The 25337-nt window shown below is 38.7% G+C and overlaps 1 protein-coding gene across 1 annotated transcript in view; it reads left to right on the forward strand.

Moving 5' to 3' along the window:
- Positions 1-755: 755 nt before the first annotated feature.
- The window catches only part of LOC122796642 (carbonic anhydrase 1-like), a 72839-nt gene continuing 48257 nt past the window's right edge, over positions 756-25337 (forward strand). Inside the window, exons 1-2 of the mRNA XM_044065278.1 lie at positions 756-899; positions 11880-12077. Coding sequence (XP_043921213.1) covers positions 863-899; positions 11880-12077 — 235 coding nt within the window. The 5' untranslated portion in view covers positions 756-862. The remainder of the gene's footprint in view (positions 900-11879; positions 12078-25337) is intronic.

Below are 25337 nucleotides of genomic sequence, written 5' to 3' on the forward strand. Positions count from 1 at the left end.
GTAGTACTTAAAATTTGCCCATTTTGGACCTTTGACCCTCCTCCCCAAATTATGTTTGGCTTTGTCCAGATTTCATTAGCGCAAACTATGAGATGCATGGGGGAGAATGAGAGTATAACCCATACCTCTCAACCTTAGTGCAAAAAGTCTGTACAAAGCCTAAAGTAATGAGGGGACAGAGCCCTAAAAATAGGGACAGGTTTTAAATAAACTTAATAAGTCATACACTTAGAAAGCTACCAGAGCAGCATGATTTGTGTTGGCATGTACTTTTGGAAAAAAACTGAAATGACAGTCATTATTTAATGACTTTAATCCTCAGTAGTTTGCCAGAAATGCACATTTTTTTAAGGAAAAGACGAAAAATACGAGGCAAAAATCTGCACATTCTGCTAAAATCTGGGCAATTGAGGTATGGTATAACGGTTGAAAAATGTCAGCTTTTTAGTTTTTACATGTTTAAAATGTTGTGCTGTAGGGTGGCACATGACTATTCTGGGATACATGTTAGTTACTGCTTCCCAGATACAGACAGCAGAGACCTTTTTAAGCCTTTAATACTGTGATAGACTGTAATGTACTGTAGAATGAGTGTGCAACTTACGAAGAAAGTGGAAAATAGAAGCATACAGTTTATTCACGCATGCGTTCTCTTTCCAGTTTTCTCCTCCCTCTTCTCTCTCACTCCTCCTCCTCTAGTATTTCCACAATCTGATAAAGTACAGTTAAACCCACCAACATCTGGAAGCTCAGAGTATAAATATCTGAATGAAATTTAGCAGGTTACTAAGTGCAGATCAAACAGCCTTCTGACTTCTACCTATCTTTACATCTAGGAAAACAGCAGCAAGCAACTTTCAGCATGGCTGGCCAGGAGTGGGGATACTCTAAAGAAAACGGTGAGAACAGCTTATTATTATTATTATTATTATTATTATTATTATTATTATTATTGTTGTTATAAATATTTTATGGTTTGTAATTATGGTTGTTAGTTATTGTCTCTGTGTTGCAGGAGAGTCTTGATTTGGAACATTTACTGATTCCTTAAGAAAGTTATAACAAACAACTACAAATGTCTGATAATGTACTAAACAAGTTGATTCTTGATTTTCTCTATAGCAGAAAAGTGAAATGTATTTATTTTTATTTACTTTACATTTGTTGACCGGGCTAGTCAAACTGAATATATGTCCATTTTCAGCAGAGGCCCGGGGAGAAAAGCTCCAACAATAGACATAGACTATGCATTACATTTATACATGTGGGATACAAGTATTGAATTCATTAGAAAATATACAAGATTGACATGTACAATGACATAATGTCTGACATTTTAAAACATACACAGTTTATGGGCTATCAGAAACATTCAAACATGGTACAGCATAAAGTGTCCTTGAACCTAGGGATATAGGAGAGAGTTAGTCAGGGTAAGTACAGGGACATAGCCAGTGTGTTTTTAAGTACTGTTTAAGGTTATTTTTGAATGGGGATATGGAGGAAATCAAAGTAAGATCAGTAGGCAGTATGTTCCAGGTTTTGCCAATGGAGTTAGAGACCAGGGAGTCACTGGCTGTATTACCGGTTTTAGTTATTTGTACTAGAAGTCTGTTGGATGAACGTAAGGTCTTAAGGTTGTTGTATGGGGTGATAAGATTCTTAAGTATGGGAGTGTTTTCAGGTTGGTAGAGTATTTTATGTGCAATTATAATTTGATTGTATTGTAGTTGGTTGGGCAGTTCTAACCATCCTAATTGGCTCAAGTTATGACAGTGGCGAGTTCTGTATGTGGTCCCTGTGGCAAATCTAGCAGTGTTATTGTAGGAGCTTGCCAGTTTGTTAAGGTCCTTTTTACTCAAGATTATAAATATGGGGGAGGCATAAAAGAGGGTAGAGAGTAAGTGGGTATGGGCAATAATAGTTCTAGCTAGAGGTGTAAGGAAGGCCTTAATCCTGTATAGTGAGCAAATGTTTTTATTGACTGTTTTTATAGTATAGTTAATATCTAGATCAAATTTCAGGTTGTTATCAATCAATACCCCTAATAGTTTGGTGGAGGATCAGGAGATATGATGGTGCCATTGTTTGACTTAACAGTAAAGGTAAGCGGGGAGGACTTACGGGTAGGAAAGAATAGTAGTAATTTTGTTTTTTTAGGATTCAGTATGAACAGCACAAAACAAGTATATCCAAACATGCTGATCTTGAACACTGGGACTCCACAATGAAGCTAGCCAAACTGATCCAGTATAAATAGTATTTTATTATAAAATCACAGATTTAGCACTTTCATCAACTCTGAATGTTGACTTCATCAGAATACTTAAAACCTTTTAATAATCCTTTTTATACTGTTAAATTTTGGCGCCAGCAAGTCTGAACCAGTCACCATTCAGTAACACATTTAAAGACATAGTTTATGTTAATATTGCTAAAATGCATATTCAATGCTTAAATAATTCAATCTGCATCATTTTAAAATAATAAATGAATATAATAATTAAATGTACTTTACAATATCAACAATCCAATAATGCAAGAGAAATAACATATATAAAAATATATAAGAAAATTCTGTAGTATCTAATATGCACATATTCATAATTTAGCAAGTAATATAGGTTTGATGGGTATACTATCATTCAAACCAGGGAAGTTAGTGACATCTAGGAGTAACTGCCACTTAACTTCTTTTTCTCCTAATAATGCTTTTAGGTTACCTCCCCTGGGGTTAATATAAACCAGTTCCAAAATGGCAAACTTAAAATCGTGACTTTCTCCTTTATTAGCAATATGCCTAAACAGAGGGCGGCCGTGGTGGTGCATCGGTTAGCGTTGCCGCCTCACAGCAAGAGGTTCTCTGGTTCGATCCTCGGCTGGGGTGCCTTCTGTGTGGAGTCTGCTTGTCCTCCCTGTGGTCAAGTGGGTTTCCTCCGGGTGCTCCGGTTTCCTCCCACATCCCAAAGACATGCTGTAGGTGGATTGGACACTCTAAATTGGCCCTAGAAGTGAGTGCGTGTGTGTGTGTGTGTGTGTGTGTGCCTTCTGTGGAAGATTGGGTGCTGGGCTCACAACTCGATACTGTAAAACTCCACTGCCAATTATGAGCGGACAGGTGATCCACTGTGGTGGCCCCTAACCAGGAAAAAGCCAGAAGAAGAAGAAGCAATATGCCTAAACAGAGCATTGTTAAGATCCTTTCTTTTTATACAATATAAATGATCATATATTCTGTTCTTAAGCAACCTTTCGGTTTTCTCTATATAATATCCAGGACATATCATACATTTTGTTAGAAAAATAATATATTTGGTATTGCAGTTACCCTGTTTGAAATTGATAGTAGTTCTATTCACATTCTCCAAAATCATACTTTCAATTTCTAATATGTAACTACAGTAACGGCAACTCCCACACTTATGTGTGTGTCCTACCTTATTCAGTTTTCTCATACTATCATAATTCATCTCCAAGTTACTTTTGATATTCCTGTCCATTTTGTATACAAATGTTACATATTGGTTCAGACTTGCTGGCGCCAAACTTTAACAGTATAAAAAGGATTATTAGAAGGTTTTAAGTATTCTGATGAAGTCAACATTCAGAGTTGATGAAAGCGCTAAATCTGTGATTTTATAATAAAATACTATTTATACTGGATCAATTTGGCGAGCTTCATTGAGGAGTCCTAGTGTTCAAGATCAGCATGTTTGGATATGCTTGTTTTGTGCTGTTCGTAGTTGGATCCTGATACGCTACTATTTCAAGGATTCAATATGAGTCGACGGTTAAGGAACCAGTTTTCAACTGTTGAACACTTTTTGAGTTAGGGTCTGTAGATCATAGGGGGAAGTAGCTGAGCAAATTAATGTGGAATCGTCTGCATATTGAATGCAGGTAGCATCTGGAATGACTAAGTGCAGGTCATTAATAAAGACTGAAAATAGAAGAGGTCCTAATATGGAACCTTGTGGAACATCAAGGGTAATGGGAAGATGGCTTGATATCTTGGTTTACCAAAGGACAGCCTGTTGTCTATCATTTGGGTAAGACTGGAACCATTGTATAGTCAGATTATCTAGAGAAAAGGATCTAAGTATGTAGTTGATGATTTACCATGTCAAAGGCTTTAGAGAGATCAATAAAGAGAGAAATAATCCTATTCATGAGCTTTGGAACTTTTCTCCATGGGCTTCCACTGAAAATGGGCTCCTGCCCAGTTGAACTTTCCCGATAATCAAATGTTAATAAATGAGCAAAAATCGGCTGCCTTATGTTGAAAAATAGTTTGACCTCCACATGACTTGCAACAAAATAGTTTGACCTCCACATGACTTACAAGAAAAGAAACACATCAAAGTTTTCAATAGACAATTTTAATAAAGCGAAAAAAGGAAATATTATTTGTTCATTGGGCAAAATATAGGTGACTGCTATGCCATACATCCTCCACTTTGGGCATCTACAAATGTGGTACCATACTTCTCAAATTCTTTGCTCAAGAATTCTGGACAAAGCCAGAAATAATTGGATAACAAAGGACCAAACCAGCTAGTTTTTAAAATAATAAATATTACTCCAAATCATTTGAAAAGTTAGTGAACAGCAGGTTTTGCTTGAGCAATCATTTTCAGAACACTAAGAAGTATGAAAGTTTAATGTGTAACACCATTCATTCACTGCAATCCTCAGTGATTTAGCACAAAAAACAAATGCAATAAAAAGTATTAGGGATGGGGCAAAAATATGAAAATAAGGGACGTTCTGTAAAATCAGTTGAGCTATATGGTGGTTCGTCACAGCACATATATCCTCCGAAGAAATATAAAATGTATACTACTGCAGCAGACCACTCTAACATAGGGGTTACCACCTTTCAGATTTCCAAAGCAGGACATTTCTTACTGAAACACCAAATTTCCACAGAACAACCTCTACCCTCATAAAAGATTTGTTTATATTTTACTGCCACACAAAAAAAATATTTCAGTTGTAGAATTTTAATTATTTTCCTTGTTTTGAGATATTCCTGCAGTTGCATTAATTTGATAAATGTTAGAAAACACTGTTCTTCTTATAGGACATGACTGGCAAAAGTATGACTGTTCTGTGAAATGTGGAACAAGTGGTATCCTCAACAACCCCCTGCACCTCCCAAAAAAAAAGTCAGCTCACTGAATTTCAAAATTGAATATGTTGCTGAAATATTATTCATGGTCGGAATAGGTTACAGAAAACTGCTTGTGCATTAGGTACAATTTCTACATCAAGTTAGCAGCGTGCTTATTTAACATGCATAAACAGGTATAATTATGCAAAAGATAATGCAATATTAAAAGTGACAATACTGAATTTAAAAATCACAGTGGTGTGAAGAATTTATGTCAGGTGTTACACACTTGCTTGTACCACCACATCTCTATGAACACCAGAAGCTTTTTGCATACTATGGCAAGTCCTTTAGCAGGCAATGTTTAATACTTGCTATTCAGGTTTTTTTAGTTGCTTCAAAAGTTAGATTTTACATGGAGAATAAACCAGCTTTGCTTTCCATTTATTTACAAAATGCAGTAAAATTGCATTGGTTAAAAACTTAAAAAGAGCAATTTTTTACCGGGATTTGGGGACACTAAGTCCTCTCCCAGAAGTAGATGCAAAAGTATATTTCTCACATCTCTCCTGTCTATCTGATGAATCTGGGTATCTTGGGGCAATGTAGCAATTGCCTCATGTACACAGACAACCCTCTCCTCCTACCACCCAACACTACATCTTGCGAGAGATGCACTTATCTAGCCAAACTGGAGGTAAAGCTCGCTCCATCCAAAACTGAACTTGACAGTCAAGAGGAGAAGGTAAACACATGCACCACACCACACTCGTCACATAGTCTCACTAAACCTACACCACCAAAATACACACATAGAAACACAAAAACATTCATGGAGGCTCTCAATAAAAATCTGCTCAAGCAACAGAGACCTCCAAAGCAGAAACGCAATCAACCTCCACCCCCCAACACTACCCAAATGACACATAGCCCACAGACTCAGTGTGCCACTCAGCCACCGCCCATAAGGCAAAACAATGTACCCAACATACTAGTCATAGCTGACTCTATAGTCAGGCACACTGATGTTCCACTCAAAAGACTAAACAAGGAGAAGGTTACTGTCAGCTGCCTGTCGGGTGCCAGGATCCGCCACATAACCCATGCACTCAGATCACTCCACAAGTACAAATATGACTCTGTCATTGTCCATGTTGGTGTGAATGACCTGAAATGTACCTCCCTCGACTACATGAAAAGAGACATGGAAGAGCTCTCTGACCTTGTAGCCCAGGCAGGTATGACCCTAGCCTTGAGTAGCATCCTGCCATCACCCAGAATGATACCGCAATACAAAATGATTGACTTCAACAATTGGCTAAGCTTCTGGTGTCATTCTAAGGGGATCCAGTATTTGTCTGCCTGGGAAGACATGGTCGACAGACCACGATGCTTTGCCAGAGATGGCCTGCACCTGTCACCCCTCAGATTCTGGATACTGGCTAAGGCTCTTGCTACCTCTATAGTGCCTTTTTTAGGCAAGGTTCAAATGACAAATTCACCACCGTAACAGGAACATGCAAGCAAAAACGGAGGGTAATGCTACTCAATGCTATAAGTCTAAATCTCAAAATGCACTCTCTCGAGGCACTCCTTAAAATGGAGAACATCGATATCTGTGCAGTGACTGAAATCTGGTTCAAGGCTCCAGAGTGCACCCCTGCATTACCAGGCTATAACTCATACTACACTTTCCGGCTATCTAACCTGGACCGGAACACCAAAGGCAGAGGTGTGTCCATATTCATTAGGGATATCCACACCTCCAGGCTAGTTGCTCAGCATAATGCATGCGAGGTTATCCAAGTGCAACTAACTCTGGGCAAAACTGCAATCCAAATTGTAGCTTGCTACAGATCCCCCACCATGCCCCAGGATTCCCACTCCTCTTTTCTTGGTATACTGGAAAATATTAGGGTTCAACCAAACACCCTAATAATGGGCGATTTCAACTACCCCACCATTAACTGTGAAAACTACTCATGTACCAACTCCTTCGCTCAACGCTTTCTGGAATTCATAAATTCCAATGCCCTGAATTAACTTATCCACACCCCCACCAGGGGCAACAATATCCTAGACCTAGTCATTACCAACATGAGTGACCTGAAGTCAACTCCTCGTTGGTCAGATCCGACCATAAGCTAATCACCCTAGATATCCACATCCCACCCCTCATTAAGGAAACCATGGCAAAAAAATTTTCCAAAGCCACCTTCATGCTTCTTAAGATAGAAGTGGCGAACTTCATGACACCCATGCAGATGGACAATACAGTTATGACTGCTGAATCTTACACAAATGCACTTTAAAGCACTTACACGAGTGCATGGATCATGCTATCCTGAACAGAACCAAGATGCTATCCTCCAAAAAAAGGAAGCCAATCTGGTGGTCTCCTGCCATAAACAAACTCTACAACAGAAGGAAGAAACTATTGCAAAAGAGAGTAAAATCTCATGAGTGGAGGAGCTCCCTGGTCAGCCTCAGTAAGAAGCTAAGATCCCTTATAAGATCCTCCAAAGCTAGCTATGAAAACAAAATCACCACTGATTCTAAGGACAACCACAAAGCATTCTATAGCTATGTCAGGAATCTCAATGGCAGCACCCAGATCTGCTCTAAGTTACAGCACAACGGCACGGAAATTACAGAACCAACTGATATTGCCAACATCCTGGCAGATAGGTTTAGTGCTAACTTTAGCCCCCTCTCACCCCCTAAAGGACCCATTTCTATACAGGAAGAATGCAGAGTCCCTGTAATCACAATTACACAGGTAAAAGCTGCACTCTCTAAAGCCAAAAACACAGCATCCATGGGACCGGACAACATCCCAGGCTGCGTTTTACATGAACTTCAGAACGAACCGGCTCCCCACCTAATCACCAATCATAGCCTCACATCAGGCTTTGTGCCCACTGAATGGTGCAGAGCAATAGTTATCCCACTCCACAAAGGGGGAGCCACCACTGATCCTGGGAACTATCGCCCTATTATCCTGACGCGCCTGGTCTGTAAGGCCATGGAACATATCATCATGGAACTCTTCAACAAAGACATTGGTAACCTCCATACTCTGAACCCCACCTAATTCGGGTTTGTGAAAGGCCGATCATGCCTCCCGAACCTGATCGACTTCTTTGAGGTAGTCACCAAAGGTGCAGACAAGGGTAAGGTGGTTCACACAGCCTATCTTGACCTCATCAAGGCTTTCAACACCATCCTCCATTCTGGAATTATAGATAAACTCACTAAACTAGGTATAAATCCTTAAGTCACAAGATGGGTTGCCAAATGGCTCACTGACAGAACCCACACTGTAAAAGTTGCAGACTCCAAATCTGACTTCAAACCAGTGACAAGTGGAGTACCACAGGGTTCAGTCCTGGGACCTTTCCTATTTGGTATCTACTTCTCTGAAGTACAGGCTGACACAGAAGGCCTTTGGCTAACGAAGTTCACAGATGACTGCAAACTAGGAGCCATAGTCGAGTCCCCAAATGATGTGGACATCCTACAGAAGGGTCTCACTGAGACAGATGCCTAGTGTCAGAGCCATGGCCTCAAGCTCAATGCCAAAAAGTGCATTGTCATCCCCTTTGGAAAAAGCTCTGTACCCATGAACTACTACATAGGTGGCAGTCTACTTAACACCGAATGTGTGATAAGAGACCTTGAGACCCAGGTGGACAATAGTCTCTCCTTTGATAATCACATCATCACAGTAGTCAGGAAATCCTTCTACATGGCACACCTCATCACAAAAGGATTCTCATCCAGGAAAAAAAGAGGTCATTGTTCCCCTCTACTCGACATTCATTAGTCCCATTATAGAGTACAACGCTCCTTTTGGAATGTACCTCACAAGACATCTGCAGCAGCTGGAAAGGCCACAGACGTAACTCACAAAGAGGATTACTGGCTTCAAACATATGCCCTACACTGACCATCTCAAAAAACTCCAGCTTTACTCCGTAGCATATCGCCTACTCTGAGGTGATCTCTGCCTAACATATAAAGCTATGTCAAACCCAGAGCTGATGGACATGCTTCACCTAAAGAAATTCCAATCCCTCCAAGCTACACGCTCTAGGGACCTAAACCTTGTCACCACAATAAACAGGACATGCTGGAGGGATAGATTCCTGTCCCTGAGACTTCCCATACTCTGGAACAAGCTAGCCATCTATGTCAAGCAAAGTTCCTCATTAGCACTCTTCAAGAAAAATCTTGATGAGTGGATGGGAAATAGGAAATACACCCCGGGGATCACTTCTGCGGCTCTGCTCAACAGTGGCACAGGAAAATAACTTTCTTGTGTGGTGTAAGCCAGGGAACCTTGTTGGCTAGGCTTACTTAGGCCCTTGGGCCAGTAGCCTAGTACCTACCTATGAACCTATGAACATGACTATATGCAGCATTGAGCAAGTTCTTTACCTCTCTTGCAGAAGCACCCTTAAAGGAAAACACCACTCTAGAACTACAAAAACATTTTTTTTCACTCTATTTTTGTTTCCTGACCTATGTTAACACCTCAAAATCAAAGTGCTTTTTTGTAATTTTAGCCTGTTTTCCACAACATGGCTACCAATGGGGCTTGTTGTATCAACGTGATGTTGTTCTCCCTAAACCCTTTCTCTTTCCCATAATACTTTATATGACTCATGCCAGACATAAGGAAGTAAATTTCAATTCCCTTGCCATTGACATATAATGGGATTTAGGAGGGTCACTGTTATTTTCTTTACCTTCTGTCTCTAATCACCCTCATTTATGTTTGGCTCAGACCTTTTTTTTTTACACTATACTTAGAAGTTATCCAGCTACAGCCAGAAAAAGTAACTAAATTTCTGGGCTTTGTTCAATGTTTTCTTATGTAGTCTAAGAGGAATTGATCTACAAGGGTCTCTCAGTGCAGTGACAGTTTTAACACCTCTGCAGTAGTGTGGGAGGAGGGGACCCCTCAATTCCTCTTGAACTACAAAGAAAATGCCCTAAACAGTAACATTTACATGTCCTTGTTTTTCTGATTCTAGAACACTGGCATTGTTCATGCAGTTGTTCAGGGGCCTACTTACAGGTGCTCACATGCCAATAGCTCGAGTCCTTGACTTCCAGAACTCTTGGGACTTGAGCACATGTAGAACACCTGGTGGTGGGTTGTTGTTCTGTTCTGCCACGTGGAACACCTTTACCCTTCAAAATATGTTACTTGGGAATCATAGCACCCAGCTTGTCCAGTTCATCAATCATGAGCGGACAGGTGCTCCGCTGTGGCAACCCCTAACTGGGAAAAGCCAAAAGAAGAAGAAGATTAAACTCTAAATATAGAACAATAATCTAACAGAAAGCAGACGTTAAGTGGAGAGCAGAAGAAGTGTACAGGTAATTGAATGCCAGCATTTTCAAACCTCTGAATGCAGTAACAAGTATAAGATACAAGTTTAACACTAGAGGTGAAATTAGCATACATTCCAAAGATTATATATTAAATAAATGTAAATATGTGAATAAACAAAGAAAATAAAGATGCTGCTTCAAATAATAGTGCAGACATATTTAGATAATAGTAGTAATAAAACAAAATGTATATTCACATCAAAACTAAAAGAACCATCAAACAATATAGTATCTACAGTGACCGGAAGATGAATAAATCAATTCTAACCTAAAACTGCAGTACACAAAGTAAAGATACTAGCAATGATGGAGTTTTAAATGCATACATCTATAATAAATAGAGTCCTATATTCGAAGGTAAAATAATAATTCAATCTTTAAAATTTTAGAATTAAGTGTATCAATAAGCTTTCCTAATGTGGACCAGCATGTATAACTGTATTATTTTTTGGTATGTGTTTTTATTATGATTATATTTCTTTATCTTAGATAATTGATAAAGGTATAAGGAAAATCAAGCAGAAAGAGGCTGTTTCTTCACCTCCCTCCTAAATTAAGTTTATACTGAAAAGGTGACAGAAAGGAACATTTGGGCAGAGTGCTGTAAATGTTATTTGTCTTTTCTACAGTTGTCCCATTTTCATCAATATATACATGAAGCTCTAGGTAATGATTTTCAGGCAATTAATGGGAACTGTCCAGTGCACTGCTAAAATATGTACTGGTTTATTCACAATCACCTTATCTATTACTGACCAGTCATTGCATTTGCTTTCAGATTCTGTGACTTACGTGCTTTTGCATTACATTTCTTATTATGTTCTACAGTTTTAACAATTTCATTTGTGAGCAGGATCAGTATTTGGAGCTTCATTTTTGCAACCAGAGTATAACCTGCTCATTTTTAAGCAAAACATTAAACAGATAAATCAGATTAGGGAAGTAACTATAATAAATATTGCCTGATTCACAACCTCTTTATTACTAACATTTGCAGTCATCATGCTAGAGTCATTTCTCATAGTCATTTTTTCTTTATTGTTTTGATTTGCTTATGTTACTTTTCCTGGCTGCTACATCTCATTATTCATTTGTTTGCTATGTTAATTGGGTGTATATGAGTTTCACTTTATCAGTTAAAAGCTTTTCCATACATAGCAGTGCATCATATGTAGTTTAGAATCCTTGCGTACTTCCTACACAAGTAGTCAGTAGTAAGAGGAGCTTTTTACCTTTTTGGTGTTGAATTTAAATGACTTATATTTGAATTTTCTTTTAACCCAGACATGTTATCTTGCAACATGTTTTAGAACTACAGCATGCATTTAACAATGTCTCATATGTTTCATATCTGCCACTACAGGTCCTGAAAAGTGGCATCTCCTCTTCCCCAATGCTAAAGGCTCTCATCAGTCACCAATCAACATCTCTACTGCTGATGCCCAGAAAGATCCAGCTTTAAAAAACTTGAAAATGTCCTATGATCCAGCCAAGGCACGAGCTGTTTTCAACAATGGCAACTCATTCAATGTGGAATATGATGACAGCGATGACAGTTCAGGTTAGTGCGCAAATGGATGTCATGCTGTGGTTGCAGACTACAATGCAGTAGTCCTGGTCTGAACCAGTAACCTTTGGTATAGAAAGCACAGGGGATGTATGAGTTTTCTTTTACTGTTATATTATTCCCTGTCCCCGACCATCACTACTCACATCTTGGGCTGTGCTTCCCAGGCATGATGCAGTAGAATACCTAATATTTCTACTTTGGGATTTGTATTAGGATCACATTACTAATTAAATGTGTAGGTGTACATATCTGCAGTTTTGGGGTGTTTCTGTTTCACTGAATATTCCAAACCCTGCCTTGAAATTGTTCCTGAGGAGACAGCTGCCAATTACTTTGAAAAGTCTGTGTTTGTGTAAGTGACATATGAATAGGTCTGGGAATGGTGAAATTGTAAAAGGAGGTATGAAGCATTGACATAATATATATATATATGTATATATATATATATATATATATATATATATATATATATATATATGCTTTATTTTGGAGAAACAACACTAAAACCACAGTTTGCCAGTATATCAAAGAGTGTTTTTAAGCTATGAACTGCAACGAGTAATATAACTTTGGTTTGATTCAGTTTCTAGCTGTACAGGTGAACTACTGGAAAAAGTACTTGCACATAGTGCATAGTATGTCTTAGTTAAAAATAAAATAATAATACTGGTGACTGTCACTTTAACAGCGGCACCTTCACTAACATGGTAATCTGTGATGTCACTGTAGTGCTATCTAATGGATATATAAGCAAGCAATAAACCACTCTAATGTGTCAGCTGTCATAGTCATATAACTGCATTGTACTACAGCAGTACTTATGTTGTATTATCAAAAAATTAACATTTTAGTATGTTCACCTTTCAACAAGCAAAGATAGTTGTTATGTAAAAAAAAAAAAAACAGAAAGATTTATTGTCTGAAGTAGTGAAACATAATTATATTAAAGTAACTTTGCATGTGATTTTTTTCATACTTTCTCATTGTTCCGCTATAGACATAATACATGTATTTTCTTTGCTATCATTTTAATCAGTGTTATGTTTCTCTTCAATAAAGTCTGAAAGTATCATACATTTCCTAGCTCAAGTACGTTACTAGTTTTCTGTGGGAAAGTATCAGCTGCATTGTACTAGAATGGCTTTTATTTTATTATAATGTCAGGAAAATGTTCACTAAACCACGTACGAGATCTCTAGTGCCGTTCTTGATATCCAATAATCTTTGGACTGATCACTGAGCATGCAAGACTCAGTGGATTTCTCTTGAGGATGATCACCTTCAGCACCACTATATTTCCAGGTCTGGTTATTACTGATCAACAGACCAAGATTTCATTTCAACCTGCTTTTTGATATCACAGCATTAGTACATTTCATAGAGGAAGCTCAATTGACAGTATATGCACACATGTAGATGGTATTGCCATGTAAGTATGGCCACATGCATTGTTCACACTTACTAGGATATATATATATATATATATATATATATATATATATATATATATATAATGAAGTATACTATGGAGCGGTAATAGTGTTATATTTATTATATTTACACTTTCTGTGACCTGAGTTTTAAGTGCTAAAATGGGGAAATAAATCAATAGGCTTTATAAAAAAGATGTAACCCTATTAATTTAACAACAATGCAAGAATGTAGCCAGAGATTTTCCTTTTGTTCTCAGGATAATACTGTCCATGCATCTTCCTCCCATTCATATAAAAGCACATACTTTTTCAAATGTTTCCTCTTACTTAGCTGAGAAATGTATAACATTTATCTGATACACTCTCCAACAATAATAATATATTTTGATTCTGTATTATAGTTCCAAATGAGGACTGTACAAATCCACCTTGTAGGTACAATTGTAGACTTGCCATTGCATATGTAAGTCATGACATTTCAGAGAGATATTGAGGAATGATGTACTGGGCTAAAAGAGATGTTGAGAAAAAATATACTTAACTAAGTGAAAAAGTATGTGTTTGGCTATTTACTTTTACATTGTTACATGTCAAGGTAGGTTTAGAAAAAAGCTGAGAGGTGGGGAATAATTGCTTTTAAAATGTTATTGTTGATATCATGTGATACTGTAGCTCTTATTGGTGCTGCGATAGCGTTGTCGCCTCACAGTAAGACGTTGTCCTGTTCGATTCTCAGCTAAAGCATCTTCTGTGTGGAGACATGCGTGAATAGGCGTACCTTCATTGAAGGTTGTGCGTCAGAGCTGGCAACCCGACACGTACAAATCTACTGCCAATCATTAGTGGACCGGAGTTCAGCTGTGGCGACCCCTAACTGGGAAAAGCCGAAAGACACAACAACTGTAGCTCTTATTACTATGATACAGCAATGAAGTAACCAATCTGTAGGTATCATATACTTAATAAGTATTGCTGTACACAATAAAGTTTTTTTAGCTCATGTTTGCTCCCTGACAGCACCTCAGACATCCAAACTACTAAGTGAACCTTGGTTGCCTGCACTGTCTTTAGGACTTTATCCCTTTATGCTACAGTGTCTTTAGGGCTTTATCACTTTATGTTACAGTGTCTTTAGGGCTTTATCCCTTTATGCTACAGTGTCTTGAGGGCTTTATCCCTTTATGCTACAGTGTCTTGAGGGCTTTATCCTTTTATGCTACAGTGTCTTTAGGGCTTTATCACTTTATGCTACAGTGTCTTTAGGGCTTTATTCCTTTATGCTACAGTGTCTTTAGGGCTTTATTCCTTTATGCTACAGTGTCTTTAGGGCTTTATCACTTTATGCTACAGTGTCTTTAGGGCTTTATTCCTTTATGCTACAGTGTCTTTAGGGCTTTATCCCTTTATGCTACAGTGTCTTTAGGGCTTTATCACTTTATGTTACAGTGTCTTTAGAGCTTTATCACTTTATGCTACAGTGTCTTGAGGGCTTTATCTCTTTATGCTACAGTGTCTTGAGGGCTTTATCCCTTTATGCTACAGTGTCTTTAGGGCTTTATCACTTTATGTTACAGTGTCTTTAGGGCTTTATCCCTTTATGCTACAGTGTCTTGAGGGCTTTATCCCTTTATGCTACAGTGTCTTGAGGGCTTTATCCCTTTATGCTACAGTGTCTTGAGGGCTTTATCCCTTTATGCTACAGTGTCTTGAGGGCTTTATCCCTTTATGCTACAGTGTCTTGAGGGCTTTATCCCTTTATGCTACAGTGTCTTGAGGGCTTTATCCCTTTATGCTGCAGTGTCTTTAGGGCTTTATCCCTTTATGCTACAGTGTCTTGAGGGCTTTATCCCTTTATGCTACAGTGTCTTGAGGGCTTTATCCCTTTATGCTACAGTGTCTTGAGGGCTTTATCCCTCTATGCTACAGTGTCTTTAGGGCTTTATCCCTTTATGCTACAATGTTTTTAGGGCTTTATCCCTTTATGCTACAGTGTCTTTAGGGCTTTATCACTTTATGCTACAGTGTCTTTAGGGCTTTATCCCTTTATGCTACAGTATCTTTAGGGCTTTATCCCTTTATGCTACAGTGTTTTTAGGGCTTTATCCCTTTATGCTACAGTGTCTTTAGGGCTTTATCCCTTTATGCTACAGTATCTTTAGGGCTTTATTCCTTTATGCTACAGTGTCTTTAGGGCTTTATCACTTCATGCTACAGTGTCTTTAGGGCTTTATCCCTTTATGCTACAGTATCTTTAGGGCTTTATTCCTTTATGCTACAGTGTCTTTAGGGCTTTATCACTTCATGCTACAGTGTCTTGAGGGCTTTATCCCTTTATGCTACAGTGTCTTTAGGGCTTTATCACTTTATGCTACAGTGTCTTGAGGGCTTTATCCCTTTATGCTACAGTGTCTTGAGGGCTTTATCCCTTTATGCTACAGTGTCTTTAGGACTTTATCCCTTTATGCTACAGTATCTTTAGGGCTTTATTCCTTTATGCTACAGTGTCTTTAGGGCTTTATCCCTTTATGCTACAGTGTCTTTAGGGCTTTATCCCTTTATGCTACAGTGTCTTTAGGGCTTTATCACTTTATGCTACAGTGTCTTTAGGGCTTTATCCCTTTATGCTACAGTGTCTTTAGGGTTTTATCCCTTTATGCTACAGTATCTTTAGGGCTTTATCCCTTTATGCTACATTGTCTTTAGGGCTTTATCCCTTTATGCTACAGTGTCTTGAGGGCTTTATCCCTTTATGCTACAGTGTCTTGAGGGCTTTATCCCTTTATGCTACAGTGTCTTGAGGGCTTTATCCCTTTATGCTAAAGTGTCTTGAGGGCTTTATCCCTTTATGGTACAGTGTCTTGAGGGCTTTATCCCTTTATGCTACAGTGTCTTGAGGGCTTTATCCCTTTATGCTACAGTGCTGGCTTTTTACACAGTGAAATTAATGCATACAGCCAACATCTTGTAAGATAAGACTTAGTACGTGACAGTCAGAGACATATTTACTCATTATCAGTAAACACACAAGACTAAAATATTAGAACATGCTGTTTATTGAAATTCATGTGCATGTTTTACAAACATGGTCTAGGTCTTTAACAGTAAAGTGAAAATATACTTACATCTTTAATACAGCTGTAACACATGTACCCACTTTCTTAAGCGTATGAGATATTAGGCTAGTCTGTAATAGATAATTATCTGAGCACCTACTTACTTTTTATAGGCATGACTTTGTTTGTTTCTTGGTATGTGAAACAGCAATAATGCTGAAAGAAGAGTGATAGCAGGATATTTCTAGGAAAATGCGAATGAAAGTGAAGTTACCAATCACACGTCATAGAAAATTGTCCTCGTACACATGTCAAGTCACTAGTGAAATATTTTTTACCAAAGGCAGAACAAAATTAATTTCTGACACTGCTGAACTGCAATTTGTTTAAATATGTTAACAGCCGGGAAAGATACTGAATGAATTTTTTTTTCATGTGTCATATTTATAGGAAGTAGGCACTTTAAATTTTATGTAAGGTAAGTGGGTTGGGGTGGGAATCGTTGCAAGTGTTTGTCGTTTTGGGTTAGAGTAAGGGCTGGGAAAGGGAATAGATTTAGTGGTGCATGAATTTAAGTGAGTGTTTACTGATAAGGGATACACTAAGGGCTAGGTAAGTGGATAGATTCAGTGGTGCATGAATTTAAGTGAGTGTTTACTGATAAGGGGTACACTAAGGGCTAGGTAAGTGGATATATTTAGTGGTGCATGAATTTAAGTGAGTGTTTACTGATAAGGGGTACACTAAGGGCTAGGTAAGTGGATAGATTTAGTGGTGCATGAATTTAAGTGAGTGCTTACTGATAAGGGGTACACTAAGGGCTAGGTAAGTGGATAGATTTAGTGGTGCATGAATTTAAGTGAGTGTTTACTGATAAGGGGTACACTAAGGGCTAGGTAAGTAGATAGATTTAGTGGTGCATGAATTTAAGTGAGTGTTTACTGATAAGGGGTACACTAAGGGCTAGGTAAGTGGATAGATTTAGTGGTGCATGAATTTAAGTGAGTGCTTACTGATAAGGGGTACACTAAGGGCTAGGTAAGTGGATAGATTTAGTGGTGCATGAATTTAAGTGAGTGTTTACTGATAAGGGGTACACTAAGGGCTAGGTAAGTGGATAGATTTAGTGGTGCATTAATTTAAGTGAGTGTTTACTGATAAGGGGTACACTAAGGGCTAGGTAAGTGGATAGATTTAGTGGTGCATGAATTTAAGTGAGTGTTTACTGATAAGGGGTACACTAAGGGCTAGGTAAGTGGATAGATTTAGTGGTGCATGAATTTAAGTGAGTGTTTACTGATAAGGGGTACACTAAGGGCTAGGTAAGTAGATAGATTTAGTGGTGCATGAATTTAAGTGAGTGTTTACTGATAAGGGGTACACTAAGGGCTAGGTAAGTGGATAGATTTAGTGGTGCATGAATTTAAGTGAGTGTTTACTGATAAGGGGTACACTAAGGGCTAGGTAAGTGGATAGATTTAGCGGTGCATGAATTTAAGTGAGTGTTTACTGATAAGGGGTACACTAAGGGCTAGGTAAGTGGATAGATTTAGTGGTGCATGAATTTAAGTGAGTGCTTACTGATAAGGGGTACACTAAGGGCTAGGTAAGTGGATAGATTTAGTGGTGCATGAATTTAAGTGAGTGCTTACTGATAAGGGGTACACTAAGGGCTGGGAAAGGGAATAGATTTAGTGGTGCATGAATTTAAGTGAGTGCTTACTGATAAGGGGTACACTAAGGTCTAGGTAAGTGGATAGATTTAGTGGTGCATGAATTTAAGTGAGTGCTTACTGATAAGGGGTACACTAAGGGCTAGGTAAGTGGATAGATTTAGTGGTGCATTAATTTAAGTGAGTGTTTACTGATAAGGGGTACACTAAGGGCTAGGTAAGTGGATAGATTTAGTGGTGCATTAATTTAAGTGAGTGTTTACTGATAAGGGGTACACTAAGGGCTAGGTAAGTGTATAGATTTAGTGGTGCATGAATTTAAGTGAGTGTTTACTGATAAGGGGTACACTAAGGGCTAGGTAAGTGGATAGATTTAGTGGTGCATGAATTTAAGTAAGTGTTTACTGATAAGGGGTACACTAAGGGCTAGGTAAATGGATAGATTTAGTGGTGCATGAATTTAAGTGAGTGTTTACTGATAAGGGGTACACTAAGGGCTAGGTAAGTGGATAGATTTAGTGGTGCATGAATTTAAGTGAGTGCTTACTGATAAAGGGTACACTAAGGGCTAGGTAAGTAGATAGATTTAGTGGTGCATGAATTGAAGTGAGTGTTTACTGATAAGGGGTACACTAAGGGCTAGGTAAGTGGATAGATTTAGTGGTGCATGAATTTAAGTGAGTGTTTACTGATAAGGGGTACACTAAGGGCTAGGTAAGTGGATAGATTTAGTGGTGCATGAATTTAAGTGAGTGTTTACTGATAAGGGGTACACTAAGGGCTAGGTAAGTGGATAGATTTAGTGGTGCATGAATTTAAGTGAGTGTTTACTGATAAGGGGTACACTAAGGGCTAGGTAAGTGGATAGATTTAGTGGTGCATGAATATAAGTGAGTGTTTACTGATAAGGGGTACACTAAGGGCTAGGTAAGTGGATAGATTTAGTGGTGCATGAATTTAAGTGAGTGTTTACTGATAAGGGGTACACTAAGGGCTAGGTAAGTGGATAGATTTAGTGGTGCATGAATTTAAGTGAGTGTTTACTGATAAGGGGTACACTAAGGACTAGGTAAGTGGATAGATTTAGTGGTGCATGAATTTAAGTTAGTGTTTACTGATAAGGGGTACACTAAGGGCTAGGTAAGTGGATATATTTAGTGGTGCATGAATTTAAGTGAGTGTTTACTGATAAGGGGTACACTAAGGGCTAGGTAAGTGGATAGATTTAGTGGTGCATGAATTTAAGTGAGTGTTTACTGATAAGGGGTTCACTAAGGGCTAGGTAAGTGGATAGATTTAGTGGTGTATGAATTTAAGTGAGTGTTTACTGATAAGGGGTACACTAAGGGCTAGGTAAGTGGATAGATTTAGTGGTGCATGAATTTAAGTGAGTGTTTACTGATAAGGGGTACACTAAGGGCTAGGTAAGTGGATAGATTTAGTGGTGCATGAATTTAAGTGAGTGTTTACTGATAAGGGGTACACTAAGGGCTAGGTAAGTGGATAGATTTAGTGGTGTATGTGTGTGTTGCTGCTTGGAAGAAGAGTAAGGGCTAGGTAAGGGAAGAGATTTTTTGGTGTGGGTTTGTGTGTGTTTGAGAGAGAGTGAATGTTTGGGAGTATGTGAGTGAGTTTGTCAAACAATTTGTTCCACACTGTGTTGATGAATAGGTTCACAAGTAAGTGCTAGACAATCTGTCTTTAGACCATTTCAAGCCTAGCCAAAAAGCCCTATTCAAAATTTCCCTCTAGCCTCAAGGAGGGCAAGGCATGATAGAGCAGTAGGGAATTTGTTGGTGGCCATCCAGTTATCTAGGTTCACCTTGAAGGTGACAAGAGTGCTACTCTGCCATGTAGTGGAAGTTTATTCCAGGGTTGAGGGATATGTTGGGATATGAATCTGTCATGGCATTGTGTCTTAAATGCTGATGAAGGTTTAGTTCCTTTAACTAAGTATTTGGTGAACCATTTCTGTAAAGGAATAGGAGATCTAATAGGGTTGGATTTTTCATGACATGAAAGGCTAGACATAGATGTCTATAGAGGAGTATGTAAGAGACTGACTTCAGAAAAAAAGGTTCCCAATCTCTCCTGATAAAAATTTTTGAGGCCCTGATCTTTTTAGTTATGAATCTCTGAGGTCTCTCAAGTTGTGTGATATGTTTAGACAGATACATACCAAAAGGTGAGTTACATTCAAAACTGGGTCTGATAAGATATGAAAGGGAAATTAAGACTTTTTTGGATCTAGTGGAGATGTCTTCAGAAATTAGATGGGCCAGATGGAAGGTTTTTCAAACTACTGTGGAAACACAATGGTCAAATGATAATGAATTATGTGGAATTATCAACAAGAGTACCCATATCCTTTGCAACAGTGTCTGACTGAAGGGTGCATCCCCTATATTGTAAGTGAAATGGTTTTGTTTACCAAAATGAATTATGCTACATTGTTCTTGCAAGTTTACCTTCATTTGTTTGACGTGCACATCTGTGACAGCAGATGTGTGAAAGGACGTACACAAAAAGTCCATTTTGATGAACTACGTATGGTCGAGATTACACATGAATGAATGCCAGCGTGCAGTCGCTCACTGTAATTCATTTGTTTGAGTGTAGATCACACTATAGTGGGGGTTGGAACATGTACCCCTTCCCTGACTCTAGTGAGATCTCGGAGTTAGTATATTAAAGTAGCAGGGGTGTAGGGGGGCTTGCCCCCCTGCATATTGGTGTTTGGATGACATCCGGTGATGTCTTTTAAATGTCAGGGTGAGTGCACTGTTGTTACGGAGTTTGAAAATGGTTGATTTTAGAATTCATTTTCAACATTTGTTTGCAGGCTTTTACTGTTTTTCAATATTTTAAGTTGCACAGAAGGTCATTTGGTTATTTACCTTTCAAACAAATGACGATAAACCATCCTTGCACCAACTGTTAACATGGTTAATCAGAAGGGCTGCCTGAAGGGCTGAGAAATATATGCCAAAAAACAGTGGGCCCAAACTGAGCCCTGTGGTACACCACTGATAACTGTTTTGCTTTCAGAATTGGCACCTGCTATTCTAACCACCACACAGTTTCTGTTTAACAACCAGTTAGCTGTCCATCACACAATATAAGGATTTATATTCAGATTTACAAGTCTACCTGTAATGCTTGCATGGTGAGTAGTGTCAAAGGCCTTGACCAGGTCTAGATATAATATAGACACGGCACAACCACTAGCCACTGCTTCAGTTACTCTTTCAAAGAAATTAACGAGGTTAAAGAGGCAGGACCTTCCTTTGATAAAGCCAAATTGATGAGGGTCCAAGGTTGAGAGATTTTCAATGTCCAGATTAATGAAGTCTGAGGTAACACTCTCCATAGCTTTACATATGAGGCTTGTAAGGCTAATAGGTCTGTAGTTATCAGGGTCCATGGCTGCGCCACCCTTGTGTAATGGCATTACAATAGCTGTTTTCCAGGATGCAGGAATGTAATCAGTGGAGAGGGTTAGCTTAAAGAGTTTACATGGGAGTTCAGAAAGGCCATATTTTGCACTGATAATCAGGCAACCTGGTAAGTTGTCAGGACCTATGGATGAAGTAATCTAAGTTTGTTTTACCAACTACATCAGCTAGATCTTCAGAGGAATGTTGAGTGCCACTCATCATTCATAATGTATATTTAGGTGTAATCATTTATGTAAATAATTAAATAAAAACAGGCAATGAGAGTGTACCACATTTATGAGCACACAACGATACGTCTGATCATGTGTGAGCTAGCACATTAAATTACTTTTTATTAGTTACCAAAGAGAAGGTTCCTACTGTCTGTCCATTTAAAACAACTCTATTTATGTGTTTCTTTACAACTATACTTTTAATTTTGTCCTGGTAATTCATCAGTTGCTGATCCTGTGCAGCTTCCTATTTAAGACAGCAAGCTTGCCCCCCAAGACCTTCCTCATCAAGGTGTGTAGATATATATATATATATATATATATATATATATATATATATATATATATATATAAAAACTGTTACCCGTATAACCAGTTGCACTTATATACTTAATCTTAATTTTGGAAGTATCTTCCCTATGATTATTGATGGTAGTCTATAAGGGGTTTATATACAAATTAAACAAATCTGTAACAAGCAAACATTCTCGTCTTACTCCTTTCTTTTGACAAATTATTTTCATAACTTTGCCACTAACCTTGTATCTTTATATATTCCAAAACAACTTATAACTGTGAAAGTACTTTCAGTGGGCCAGTAACCGATAACTTTCATGTCTAAGCTGACATCAGAGCATAAGCATGTAGCTGCACACCATACACATAACAACATAGTTTAAGATAATTCAGAAAAGGGGACTATATAGCAGGCAGTGAATGAGACAGCTTGTACTGAGTATTCTCTTTTGGTAGGAGAACAATACTTCACACACACACACACACACACACACACACACACACACACACACACACACACGTGTGTGCAAACGCACACACACACACACACACACACACACACACACACACACACACACACACACACACACACACACTTACACACACAAACATCTCTAGGCTGTGTACAAAGTCTTGTTCAACTGATTCCAGTCTCTGTATCTGCATGTGCTGATGGTTATGTGGTTATCACTGCTCAGAGCAACACAATTCATCCGTACTATGTTCATGCTTTAGATTTATTTAAATGAATGTTATCCTTCTCATATTCCATACTAGTTCTTTCTAATGCTGCAGATCTATTAATATGCGTTCTGTATAGATGGTACACATCAGTCAAATGTGCATTGATGTGCATTTACATAGCATTTCTTGCTATATATGAATGTGTTTTGCCTAATAGCCTACCACTTTCACTGGAGCTTGTTCTATATCATTGACGTTTCTTGGCCTCAATGCATTGCTTACTTTGGTTGAGGGTTGTTGTTTGTGAAGACCAACCTCACTGTTACACTCCAGAAAATGTCTCAGCACTTTTTAAAGAAACTCCATCTATTTGTTACTGTATGGCTCTTAGGTTGTTTTAATAGTATTCTGATATTTCCTAACCTCCTCTGATACAGCAAAACCTGTTCTGAGTTTGCCACATTTCTCCTGAGTTTTCCAAAATATTTCTAAGTTTTGCAAAGTTTTTCTGTGTTTGTAGAAGTTCTATATTTGTACAGTTTCTTTCTGTATTTGTGAACATTTCTCAGGGTTTGTAAACTTATTTCCAAGGAGTTCTGATAGTGAAAGAGTTCTGTCTTTGTTACTGCACTTGAGCTCAAAACCAGTTTATTTTACACTAAGAGGGCTGATTCAACCCATCCGAGTTGGGAACTGTTGGTTGAAGGCTTATTGTGTGTTTATCTAATTGACCTGAGGGCTTAACTGTGTAAAAGTCTTTCATCTTGCTGGTATAAAAGCCTTGCATTTGCACATCACACAAACACAGCCACCAGTGCCTTATATATAAGCAAACCTCTCCAGTTTAAAATCCTCTATAGGAAACTCTCTGGATAGTCTCCCACTGTTCACTGCTGCTCAAATAGCTGCCAGTTTGTGCAGAGGGCAGCACCATTGCAGGTTCTCTAATACTATACTACTAAACACTCTCACTTAGACCTTTAAGTGACTCACCCCTACTCCTTCCCATCTACTAAGGATAATGGATAGGCAATTCCTATCATCTCTGTGTCTGGACTGGTGGATATGAGCATCCTGAGGTACTGTAGTAACTGCCTCATGTTTACTGACAACCATTTAATTTTAGAACAGACAAACACAGTGTGTGAGAGATGCAGATATACAATATCATTGGAGGCAAAGCTCTCGCATACACACAAGAAAAATGCAAACCAAGATGTTAGTGTTACACCAAAAAGTTCACTACCAGCACTAAGGAACAAACACATAGACTCAGATATTAAGAGGTACTCACCTGTAATCTACTCAAACCTCCAGACTACCTAAAAGCATCTCTTAGTGGCCCTGCGCACTATCAAAAAAGATAGCACCTCACACAGCACATAACTCTAAAAATCAAATTAGTCCCACTTTCAAGTCCATAAGGCAACACACCACACAGCCAAACATTCTAGTTATTGGAGATTCCATTGTAAGGAACTTATAAACAAAGACATTGGCAGCCTTCAAACACTGGACCCCACCCAGTTTGGGTTTGTGAAGGGACGATCTTGTCTCCTGAACCTGATTGACTTCTTCGAATCAGTCTCCAGAGCCATGGACAAGGGTAAGGTGGTTCACACAGCCTATCTAGGCCTTGCCAAGGCATTTGATACCATCCCCCACTCTGGAATCATAGATAAACTTACTAAGCTGGGAATTAATCCCTACATCACCCAATGGGTTGCTAACTGGCTTACTGATAGAACCCACACTGTAAAAGTAGCCGACTCCAAATCCAGCTCCAGACAAGTGACAAGTGGAGTACCTCAGGGTTCAGTCCTGGGACCGCTCTTGTTTGGCATCTACTTCTCTGAAGTACAGGCCAACACTAAGGGACTCTGGCTAAAAAGTTCACAGATGACTGCAAACTGGGAGCCATTATTGAATCCCAAAATGATGTGGATACTCTACAAAAGGGCCTTACAGAAACAGATGCTTGGTGCCAGAGTCATGGGCTCAAGCTCAATGGCAAGAAATGTATAGTTATCCCCTTTGGGAAAAAACACGTACCCATGAATTACCATATAGGTGGCAGTACATTAAAACCGAAGGTGTGATAAGAGAAATAAACAAAACATGCTGGAGGGATAGGTTCCTGACCCAGAGACTCCCCAGACTCTGGAATAGATTGCCCATACATGTCAAGCAGAGTGCCTCTTTGGCCCTCTTCAAAAGGAACCTTGACGATTGGATGTGAGAAAGGAAATTCACCCCGGGGATTACGTCAGTCACCCTGCTAGACAGGGGTCCAGGGAAGTAAACAGTGTGGGAAGAAATAGCCAGAGAATTGTTATGGCTAGGCTTGTATAGGCCCTAGGGCTGATAGCCTAGTACCAACCTATGAACCTATGAAGGCATTCTGATGTCCCCCTTACTCGGCTAAACAAGGAGAAGATCAC

The sequence above is a fragment of the Protopterus annectens genome, chromosome 3.part0 (genome assembly GCF_019279795.1).
Source record: "Protopterus annectens isolate FY-2018-M chromosome 3.part0, PAN1.0, whole genome shotgun sequence".
Classification (NCBI taxonomy): domain Eukaryota; kingdom Metazoa; phylum Chordata; order Ceratodontiformes; family Protopteridae; genus Protopterus; species Protopterus annectens.